General features: G+C 50.6%; 4 protein-coding genes across 4 annotated transcripts; 2 read left to right on the top strand and 2 right to left on the bottom strand.

The window, feature by feature from the left end:
- Positions 1 to 499: 499 nt before the first annotated feature.
- Positions 500 to 1,106, top strand: N7539_004779 (uncharacterized protein; the record flags this gene model as incomplete). Its single annotated transcript, XM_056934381.1, has 2 exons — positions 500 to 778; positions 876 to 1,106. The coding sequence occupies 2 exons, from the start codon at positions 500 to 502 to the stop codon at positions 1,104 to 1,106; spliced, it is 510 nt and encodes a 169-aa protein (XP_056789575.1).
- Positions 1,107 to 3,252: 2,146 nt separating this feature from the next.
- Positions 3,253 to 5,395, top strand: N7539_004778 (ATP-dependent RNA helicase SUB2; the record flags this gene model as incomplete). The annotated part of the gene is made up of 5 exons (XM_056934380.1): positions 3,253 to 3,505; positions 4,116 to 4,526; positions 4,593 to 4,953; positions 5,010 to 5,267; positions 5,350 to 5,395. The coding sequence occupies 5 exons, from the start codon at positions 3,253 to 3,255 to the stop codon at positions 5,393 to 5,395; spliced, it is 1,329 nt and encodes a 442-aa protein (XP_056789574.1).
- Positions 5,396 to 5,959: 564 nt separating this feature from the next.
- Positions 5,960 to 7,115, bottom strand: N7539_004777 (uncharacterized protein; the record flags this gene model as incomplete). The annotated part of the gene is made up of 6 exons (XM_056934379.1): positions 5,960 to 6,014; positions 6,077 to 6,224; positions 6,322 to 6,439; positions 6,490 to 6,660; positions 6,776 to 6,880; positions 7,053 to 7,115. The coding sequence occupies 6 exons, from the start codon at positions 7,113 to 7,115 to the stop codon at positions 5,960 to 5,962; spliced, it is 660 nt and encodes a 219-aa protein (XP_056789573.1).
- Positions 7,116 to 7,721: 606 nt separating this feature from the next.
- On the bottom strand, positions 7,722 to 8,582 carry N7539_004776 (YdcF family protein; the record flags this gene model as incomplete). The annotated part of the gene is made up of 1 exon (XM_056934378.1): positions 7,722 to 8,582. The coding sequence occupies one exon, from the start codon at positions 8,580 to 8,582 to the stop codon at positions 7,722 to 7,724; it is 861 nt and encodes a 286-aa protein (XP_056789572.1).
- Positions 8,583 to 10,716: the final 2,134 nt, after the last annotated feature.

Here is a 10,716-nt window from a genome sequence, read left to right as displayed (position 1 = left end):
CTCATTCTCGCGCGGCTATTGTCCCGTCCAAGTTGGGGCGAGCCTGGTCTCCTATCTTGGTGGTGTAACAGACCTTGACGAGCCGCGCTTCACTTGCCGCTCACCCCCCAGAAGTGCATCGGTCTCGCACTCTGCCCCTTTCCCTTTTCTCATCGCCCTCTTCGCCGTCCCCTTTCACTGCCACGGAGCTGATTTCGGGAAATTTCTCCACCGCTGCGGACTTATAAGAGGGCCCGCGACGAATCTTGTCGCTGTTTTCCGTGCCGTCCACCTCGGATTCTCCACCGCGAGGCTCCTAACCTCCCCGCATCCAGGCCCTCCCACGTCTCCAACTCGGCCAACTTCAGGGGAGCACCGGTGCGGGAAATTCACTCGGCTCAACCAACAAACTCAGGCAGATTCGTCGCTTCCACAATGATCTTCGGTCCGTGTATGTTAAACCTGAGTTTGATTGGCGCTTCGTAGACCGGCGGTTGGAGCATGTCTCTGCCGGATCCAAATGTCCGTTTCAGCATCTTCGATTCCCGACACCTCGCTGGGCCTCACCTCATCCGAAATTCAGATCCTCCGCCAACAGCAACAGATTGCATTACAAGGCGGTCATGCTGGAAATGGAGGCTCGAGGGGCCGTGGTACGGGCCGGACCAGCAATTCCAGCTCTCGCGCAACCAGTGCTGCCAGCAGTCAGGGCCGGTTGCTCTTGGACCCGATGAGTCTGCGTGCGCTATCCCATCAGTTAGACGATCTGCAGGCGCAGATTCGTGGTCGCATTGAATATGTATGTCTGCTCCTAAAATTCTGTCAGCCGTAAGAATTCTGCTCTCGACTTTACTGGACCAACATTCTGACTTTTCTGTGAATTGCTCCGCACAAAGTTGGAGGATCAAATGCAACGCTCTATTCGGAATAGCTATGATCGCGCAGGGAACGTGATTCGCAATGCAGATGCAGAGATCGCTCGCACCCGATCGATCCTCGCCAGTATCGATGAGCTGGACAACGAATTGGCCAAAATCGCCCACATTCGTGACATCGTCAAGTCATTCCGAGCTCGGATCGAGACTCTGGATCATCGTATGGAGCAGAGCTCCCGAAGGCGGCGATAAACCGTGGACACCTGTGACCGGTCATACACTTCGACGGCTGTACTTGGAAGTCTGTCTTCTCGTCATACGGTCATTTTGATCCTCACACCCTCAATCCTGCCAATACTTCTCGCATCCCGTGTGCCAAACCCTTTCAACAACATTCCAACACCGTTTTCGCAGTATGTCTCTGTAAAAGCAACAATCATCCGATTGCCACTGATTATCATAGTACGATATAGGGGTGAATGATCAACCCGGGCGCAAAGCTCGTGACGATCTTCTGTACACGGCTGCCAAGTCATATCTACCAATTCTATTCTACTTCTTTGGTCAATAACCACATTATTTCTTGAAGTGGTGCATCTGCTTGTCTCCGTTGCTTTCATCTCATCTCTTTTGATGTTTGTTCTATGGTACATATGTTGTGAAAGACCTACACGCCTCGCGGCACTCGTATTCCTGCACTTTCACTCGTGGATGCTGATAACTGAGATGGAGCTGGCTTCCACGGGCTGTTTATACTTGGATCTTTCAGATGTCGTCTGTATATTCTGCCTCAGATCCATTGTGTTCTGGTGCGGTTCTGGTGCTCCAGCAGCAAGCTTCCAATTCCGTCGTCCCGACCTAGCGCGGGAGAATCTGGAATTTTTGAGGATATTGATGCGGAAAAAGCACATTGGGATTGTTGTGGATTGTGTGGTGCGTACCTTGAATCTTGTTTTGATCTCCCGTGTCAATCCAACAATTTCAATCTTCATACAATCTCTTTATTGTTCATTTTTGTAGGTAACGAACTTCAACGCATTAGCTCTATTGTGATCTGCCTACGCTTTACCAACGCTTACACCTCGCACACGTTGCCTAACAGCGTGCCCACTTATTATAGGACAGCCAAGAATCACTAGAGAAGTGGCCTTAGCATTGTTCGGTGGGCTAGGGGACGGAAGAATCGAAGTGTGAGTGGCCATTGCGCAAATGCGCAAACGATCGGTCACTGGAAAGGCTTATTGACCTTCGTATGACAGAGGTAGGGAGGTGGTTTTTGCGTGCGACCACTGATGGCCTATATTTGGTGCGCATGTCAAAGTGAAGGTCGTCGTCTGCGTTTGCCCACGTCTCATAGGTGAAGACTTCCTAATCAGATGTTGCCGAGGTGTAGTGTTCGCAGACGCCATAATAATTCAAGGAGGCTAGAGAGAGACCACTTTTTTCAAGAAATCTTATCTGATGGATTTTTCCTTGTCTCCCGTGCTCGGACTTTTCGAAGATCTGACAGCTTTTCGCTGCGCGTTGAATTTTGAGGGACATGTTTCTCAGTACCGCAGACAAGGCATTGCGTGACCAATACATCAGCCCATGGCTTCTTGCGTCCCCGGCTTTCATTTCGAACTTCACTCTGACACGTCAACCCTGGGGTCAGCAAAGTATCGCAGCGTTTGCAGAAGGATCTCTTCACTGGGATAGACAATCGCGTTTGTGTCTTCAATGATACGCCTCGCATCTGAGAAACATAGACTCTGGACAAGTTGAGCAAATGATCCTTGTCGCCAGGCTGGCCGATTCGAGCAGTTCTTGTCCCCGTGGCTGCGTCGATTGACAGTGACCGGCGTTCCAGGTCGGTTCTGGTGCTTGATGTCGAAGATTCACCATCTCTGGTCTGCCCTCTAGAGTTTTCTCGTTGCTGACAATCTTGGAAATAGTGTGCAGCCTGTTGCAAGAAATCGATTCGTGACTTCAGATGACTCTTGGCGTTCTTCGCTTCTTTTTGAACCCGACCTTTAGCCATCTTGTGTTCGGTTGCTTGAAGAGATGATCCACAGGAAAGAGCGACTGCAAAGCGAAAACGTCGGCCTTATGACGCTAAGCCTGTTACGATTAAATGGGTCCGTGCACGTGATGCGGTCGCGCTCTCTGCCACTTCGCTGTATCCCTCGCAGCCGCGACCACTCTTTGTCATCTCTACCTGGCCGACTCTCATTCTTCTTTTGCCATCACATCTCACGAATTGTCAACACCTCCATCTCGGTTCTCACGCTACATCGTCGATAACATCGATTTCTTCCTGGTCTGAACTACTCTTGTAATCCAAGCGCATCTCGTCTTAGAAGACGCGATACAGCAATCTTCCAACCTCTCACCTGCACCTGTCTTGACCATCGCCACCATGTCTCACGAGGAGGATCTCATCGACTACTCTGACGAGGAGCTTGGTACCACAGCGGCCCCAGCCACTGCTGCTGCTCCTGCTGCTACCAACGGCGATGCAGACAAGAAGGGCGATCTGACTGTCTCTGGCGGTCGCCCTGACAAGAAGGGCAGCTACGTCGGAATTCACTCCACCGGTTTCCGCGACTTCTTGCTGAAGAACGAACTCCTGCGCGCCATCACTGACTGCGGCTTCGAACATCCATCGGAGGGTTAGTCTAACATATTTCCCACGTACCTCCTTCAGTTACTCCAAACTCCAACGTCCGTCCATCTCCGCAAGATCTCGATGTATCACCGGGGAACATATCTGCTCCACCAGGCAAGCGACACCAGAGGCCATATCGTCCGTGAGTGATGATGTGCAGTCACCTTTGACAGGCTTGGTGACCCGGCGCACTTTGCTGTCTGTTGGCGCATACTCCTGTACTGACCTTTGGGTCATTTGGTTCTTACCTTGCGTTTTGTTTCCTGCGGACTCCTCAGTCTTCGGGGACAATCACATGGTCACGGTTCCTGGTGGTACGGGTGGGGCAAGCAGCTGTTCCCATCATGTCGCTTGACGGTGGGGGCTGTCGGTACGGACTCATCTAAACATGATTGTCTGTCTTGGACATTGGCAAGTTGCTTGCGCTGTATGCGGCGCAAATTATACGAACTCAGGAGATACTTTCGAAACGATCACATCACAAATTTCCGTTGAGGGAATTTTCCATAAGCGAGATGGGCGGACGATCGGACATTCACCTCGCGACGCGATTGTTTTTTGCTGCTTCAACTTGAGTCGAACCCAAATCTAACCACCACTTCGCCTTCATACAGTCCAGCAGCATTGCATTCCTACCGCCATCCTCAATGTCGATGTGCTCTGCCAGGCTAAGTCTGGTCTCGGAAAGACTGCGGTCTTCGTTCTTACCACTCTGCACCAGTTGGAGCCTGTCCCTGGCGAGTGCTCTATCCTTGTGATGTGCCACACCCGTGAACTTGCCTATCAGATCAAGAACGAGTACGCTCGCTTCTCCAAGTACCTGCCTGATGTGAAGACTGCCGTCTTCTACGGTGGTACCCCCATTGCCAAGGATATCGAGGTTCTCTCAAACAAGGAGACCTATCCTAACATTGTGGTTGCCACCCCCGGTCGTCTGAACGCTCTTGTCCGCGACAAGAAGCTGTCTCTGCGCAACGTCAAGTCCTTTGTTCTCGACGAGTGCGACAAGATGCTCGACCAGATTGGTATGTTCCATGTCGCTTTGGTAACCAGATTTCTCAGAAGCTGATTGTATTCTTCACTTGCACCAGACATGCGCCGTGACGTTCAGGAGATTTTCCGCGCCACCCCTGCTGACAAGCAGGTCATGATGTTCAGCGCCACCCTCTCGCAAGAGATCCGCCCCATCTGCAAGAAATTCATGCGCAACCCTCTTGAGGTCTACGTCGATGACGACACCAAGCTCACCCTGCACGGTCTCCAGCAATACTACATCAAGTTGAGCGAGAATGAGAAGAACCGTAAGCTCAATGAGCTTTTGGACAACCTGGAGTTCAACCAGGTCATCATTTTCGTCAAGAGTACGCTGCGTGCCAACGAGCTGGACAAGTTGCTGCGTGAGTGCAACTTCCCCAGTATCGCGGTTCACTCTGGCGTCAGCCAAGAGGAGCGGTAAGATCGATCCCTTCTGCGTTCACTACGAATTACTCTTTGCTAACCTGCAACAGTATCAAACGTTACAAGGAGTTCAAGGAATTTAACAAGCGCATCTGTGTTGCCACCGACGTCTTCGGTCGTGGTATCGATATCGAGCGTATCAACCTGGCTATCAACTACGATCTTCCCGCCGATGCCGACTCCTACCTTCACCGTGTTGGTCGTGCCGGTCGTTTCGGTACCAAGGGTCTGTCCATCTCCTTCGTCAGCAACGAAGATGATGAGAAGGTTCTTAAGGAGATCGAGAAGCGCTTCGAGGTTGCCCTTCCGTACGTGTTCACCCCCTCTTCGCACTTCGCCTCGAAGTCAACCCTTCACAGAGTAACCAGTCACTAACACTTTTGTATACAGTGAGTACCCTGAGGGTGGTGTTGACTCCTCCACCTACATGGCTTAAGCTGCTTTCGATCAAGTCCAGTCTCGTGCAATAGCTGCGTACGGGTCCTTGACCTCCTTTCACAAATTTTGGTTATCTTTTCTTTCTTCTGTCTCCGGTTGGAACTACGATATGGCGCAATAGCTGTGGCTATGGAATTTTTTTTTCCGCTTGGGCGCACGAAGCAGTCTCTGGCATGTACGTCAAAATAAAAATGAAAGCAAGTACAACGGAATCGTTCAGGCGTCGTAGGTCTTTGATACAACTCGACTATTCCCCGTCCTATGGAAGTCTTGGCCTCCAAGGAAGGTTGCGCATTCTACTCTTCACAATCTGTTTACTACCTCCGACATCGAATTGCTCTGCTTCCTGGCCAGAAACAGCCAATCAAGTGGACCAGAGACTCGTGACGCAGATCTGTGCAGCCTTCACTTGTTGAATGGATCGACCTGGCAGTCAATTATGGCTTGGACACACAAAGTGCTGGGGCGTCGGATGTCGTATCATACAGTCAGCAACAATGATTCATGGGAGCTACTGAACAAACACACCTTCAGCTTCTGGCGACGACAGCGCCTACACGCACTACCCAACTTGGTCCTCTCTTGCGAAGCCATTCTTCGTGGTGCTCTTGGCTGCACTGGTCGGAAGTCAAGAGCGATATTGAATGAAGGCGGATCCACAATTTCACGGCGGGCTCACTTGAGATTTGGCGGCGAGTCATCACGGTTTCGTCTTCGACGATGCATTTGCCTTTGTCTGCGCGAAATCCAGCATTCGTCCACGAGGTCCTTGGCATGCCCGTCCGAGTCATCAGAGCCAGTCCTCTTAATCTGATGATCCTCGATATCTGGTAGAACTTTATGAGTACGAACTGAAACTTTCAGGTCGAAAAGAAAGCTTTTCTGTTCCATTCTGATGTGTGGATCGAAGGACACCCGACACACCCGGCCGATATCTGGTGGCAATGGACCCTTTAACATTCAAATCCGTTGAGTAAGCTTCGGCTTTTTCCTGCACGGGCTCGAACGTCACGGTTGTTGGTTCGTTGGTGATGGCGCGTTCCTTGGCGGCATTCAGAATCGTGATTGTGGCGGTTGCTCCATACGTGTTACTCCCAAGCTCTTGACGTGCGAAAGATTGTTCGACGTTCGAACATCACCTGCGGCCTTGGTCTGAAAAATGCGTGATGATTGCTCCCGCATCAACTTCAAATCGTCAACAGTGGTGCCGAGGTAGTTGTAAGGGCCATCCAGCTGCTTGACAAAGCCGTACCCAGCAGAAGTCTTGACGATGGTTTATTTCGAGCGCGGAACGTGAAGCTGGAGGGATGTGAATAGAACTCGAATTACTTGCGAGCTGGAGAGCAGAATATGGATTCCTCCCCGCGTTTATACGTACCCCGTCGCGACTTATATCGTCCCTCCTTTCAAGATCATCAATTTCAATGACTGTTGATTGACGGGGCATATCACCCGAGAAGTTCGCGACGACTGTGACTAAGCACTGTACGCTATGAGTCTGTGATACACTGTAAGTAGGTATGATGGGCAGGCACTTGATATCTGGTGGAAACAAAGCCCATTCAGTAGTATTCCACCCGGCTGTTTCGCTCCTCGGCGAACCAGACGCTGGGATTCCGGTTCCAGTGCCGTTGGACAGAAACGCAAAGCCTTACCAGTTCCGGTGGAAAGATTGCCTTTTTTGCCTTTTTGGGAACAGGGTCCATGCGGCTGGCCATGATCTGTTCCTCGAGTTTGAGCGAACAACAGTTGGGTTAGTGAGTTGTTTGACATTTGGAGAATCTCTCGGGACGTGTTTTCTCGGGCTTATTGTGGACGGAGAGTTTTTAGTCAAAAGTTAGATCTCTTGTCGTACACCAGTAGTCTCTCGTGTGAATTGACGAGACGAAGTTGAGCATGTGATTGTGCCCGCTATAGGACCTCCGCCCTTGTCATCTGGTTGAGGACAGGATGAAATAAGGTTGGTAGCTGGTAGATTTTGGACACGGGCAAAAAGTGTGGTAAATTGTCTTTGTAGCCTCTGACCAGTAGCAACATATGGTTGATTTGTACGTTGTGCTGGTCACTACATCGGTTGTTGTATATCCTCTGACAAAGACTTCCGATGCGGTAGGGGGTCAAACCTCGTCCGATACTTTGTATCATAATAGAACGACTTCGACTAAGTTTATAATTTGATGTCAAGATCCTCCGCTAGACTACGAGCCACAGTAGGCACTGTGACACCCGCTGTAGCTATGGGTGGTATTCCACCAAGGCTGTTTGAGCAGGACCGGCTGGTTTCATCGGGGATGAAAGCAATGAGAATCTTAACGATGCCAGATCTACCGCTGCAGGACTTTTGTATCTTTGAACGTGTCAAACAGGCGAGACCAGGCTGCCTCGATCTCAGATGGGAGGTCAACATGCGAAATGAAGTCCCGTCCGCGGGGACCATAGCCCTCCTCGTCGTCTCTTAATCTCGGTATCTCCCCCATGATCAACTCAATGAAGCGATCGAATGTCCACATCCCAGGAACGATGGTCTTGTTCTGGTATTCCAATACGCCAGCCTTGGATATGTGCAACTTCGGCACCAACAACGGGCAACTTAGAAATTCAACAGAGAAAGGCGCATCTTGGTAGACTCGTTCAAAGGAGGCTTTTGTTCGTAGCATCATTGTCGGGTCTTGAGCAATGATACATGTCGACGGGGCAGAGAAGCCTGCCTGGCTGAGAACCTGGCGACTTTCAGATGCATTTTGCCCACAATTTGTGGACTTTTCTTCAATCAGGATACGGCATCCGTCTGCCTCAATGGCCGCTCGGTCGAAAAATTCATTTAGAATCTTCTCCAACACTCTAGCTTCTGGTAAGTCTTGGATCGAGTGAAAGAGTCTCGAGTAGCGTGGATGTTGTCCGACAGCGCTGTAGAGTAAGTTTGTCGAATGGCCAATGCCGCCACAAAGTACCAGACACTTGGCCAAGCCAGGCCTCGCTTGGAGGGTATCGAAGATCTTTTCAGCCCCATATAGAACTTGTGATGCGCACAGAACAATACAGTCAGCTGAAGGCACCGAGGAAAGATCCTCGAGTTCGCAGTTGCTCAGGAATGCTGCCAGTGTATTGATATCTGCAATTGTACTTGAATCGAGCGTCGTTATCCCGTCACATGCGACGTTGGGGTCTTTCAAACGACCGTCCATCTCTGTCAAGACTCCCATTTCCCGTAGCTTGCAGCTTTGGACAATATCATTGACTTCGATGTATGCAGACGGTCGAGTTTGAAAGAGGCGGCGAAGGGATGAGAGTAGGTAAGCGTTAAGGATCAGTGTAATGAGGACGGTCCTCTCATTGAGCATGTGATCTGGGGGCCCGCACTGCTGGTGTGACCCTCTCGCTCAATATTCGCAACATCGTCACCGCAATATTATCTTTGTTGGCTGTTCACCTCATCTCCCTCAGGACTACAAGATACCACGCTGATCGATGTGACAATGATCATATATCCCTTATTCCCAAGGCTTGTTCGCAGACTTTCTTGGCACTGACAGCGCACTTCCCCCACGCTTCGTTGGCATGGCGAAAGCTTCGACCACCACCGGGTTTGCCGCTTCCAGGCAGAGCCACCAGGTCCTAATGCTGACATAGGCCGTTTTTTGAAAAGTCGAGACTCGAGGCCGAGCCTTGACAAATCAAGGGAAAGAAATCTTTCGATGTATTCTTTCGCTTTATGCAGTCGCTGCGATGTACGACCTAAGCTCCCCTCACCCACACTTCGTCTTTCCTCAATTCTGAGGCGGGGATGACTATGAGGTACCTAGTACTCTAGTACTACTGCCACAGGGCCATCTAAGTGTTCCCTCTTTGGGAATGAAGTTGACACTCATACAGCGCAATGTCAAAGTCAACCACTCCGTGTGCTGGAAGCACAGTAGTAGCACAAGCTCTGCATGCAAACTGACCTTGGTGTTGGTCTACTTTTTTCTGGTCCCAACGTGAAGATCCGGTCATTCCCCGGCGCTTCCGAGCGCTGCCGGTCACCGACCATGATTGGACGGCATCTTAAAGGACGAGATTTGAAATGCTGGGTGTGAGTCCCTGATTTTCCCTCTGGAGAGGAGCTCTCATGGATCACACTGCGGTACTGTACTGTACCACTGGTTGTACCACTGGAGGACGATGCCACGGTGGAGGCGTACAGTTGAATCATCAGATTCTTCAATTCTTGCGCTTTGGGGGGATCCCGAACCATGAGATCCTGTCGAGGCATTAGCTGTGCAGTGGGCATTGGGCACTATGCACTTGCACAGTGAGTGCACCGGGGGTTCGAAGTTCACACCAGCGATTCAAGGTTGCATCGTACTCAATAGAAGTCAAGTCTCGTACAACACTTGCCACGCATTTGTTGATAGTCAGGTTGCCTTGACTCAATTTTTGTCTCTCGAGTCTCGACGACAATGTCCGTTTCTTCATTGGCAAGCCCAGGCCCGATGAACTCTCCCTGCCCCAAACAGAAACTGTGCGCGTTAATCCTCCTCTGTCAGGACTCGGATTCAGGACCGGAAATGAAGATGCGAATGCAAAACAAGGCAGTGAGATTGGGGCTCCATCATTTCGCCCGTGGGTCGGACCAGGACCGTGCGCCGCGCCCGAGGCATGGTCCCTGGTTTTTAGTCTCCGAGCGAAAGAGGTAGTCAGGTACACTACTCACCGGATGCTATGGGCGGGATTGGGATCGGATTGGATTGGAATGGATCGGATTCTTGGATATGAGAGGGTCCTCCATGTGGTACTGGGTACGGCGACTGGAGCACAAGGTTGAAGGGTGAAGGGTACAGTACAACATCGTAGAGGGGCTGACGAATGGAGCTGAGAGCATAGTGGAGCTGATTCCAATAGAGGACTCTTCTAGAACTGCCTGGGCGATTCAATCGTGTTGCAGGAAGAGAGATAGAGGTGCGAGTGGACATGAAGACAGAATTCGACAAGACCTGACGCAGATCTCTTGGGGAAACGACATGGCCGTGTCTTTCAGGAGTATCTATCGCGATAGTTACTCAGACCTTAGGCACAGGTACCACTAGTCCGAAGAGTTGCCGATCCAAACTGGTGCCAGAGTACCTGTAGGCTGAGACGCCAAATGTAGGTTGTGAACTTGTCACGACTCACTAGTCACTCAGTAGTAGTACGAACAGTAACTAGTAAAAGACTACTTATCTAGAGCCTAGGTATTCAGTCTACTGTCTAGTTCTACTGTCTAGTTCTACTGTCTAGTTCTACTGTCTAGTTCTACTGTCTAGTTCTACTGTCTAGTTCTACTGTCTAGTTCTACTGTCT

The sequence above is a fragment of the Penicillium diatomitis genome, assembly GCF_028827545.1.
Source record: "Penicillium diatomitis strain IBT 30728 chromosome Unknown utg000005l_segment0_segment0, whole genome shotgun sequence".
Lineage (NCBI taxonomy): Eukaryota > Fungi > Ascomycota > Eurotiomycetes > Eurotiales > Aspergillaceae > Penicillium > Penicillium diatomitis.
This window is presented reverse-complemented; position numbering and strand designations above follow the sequence as displayed.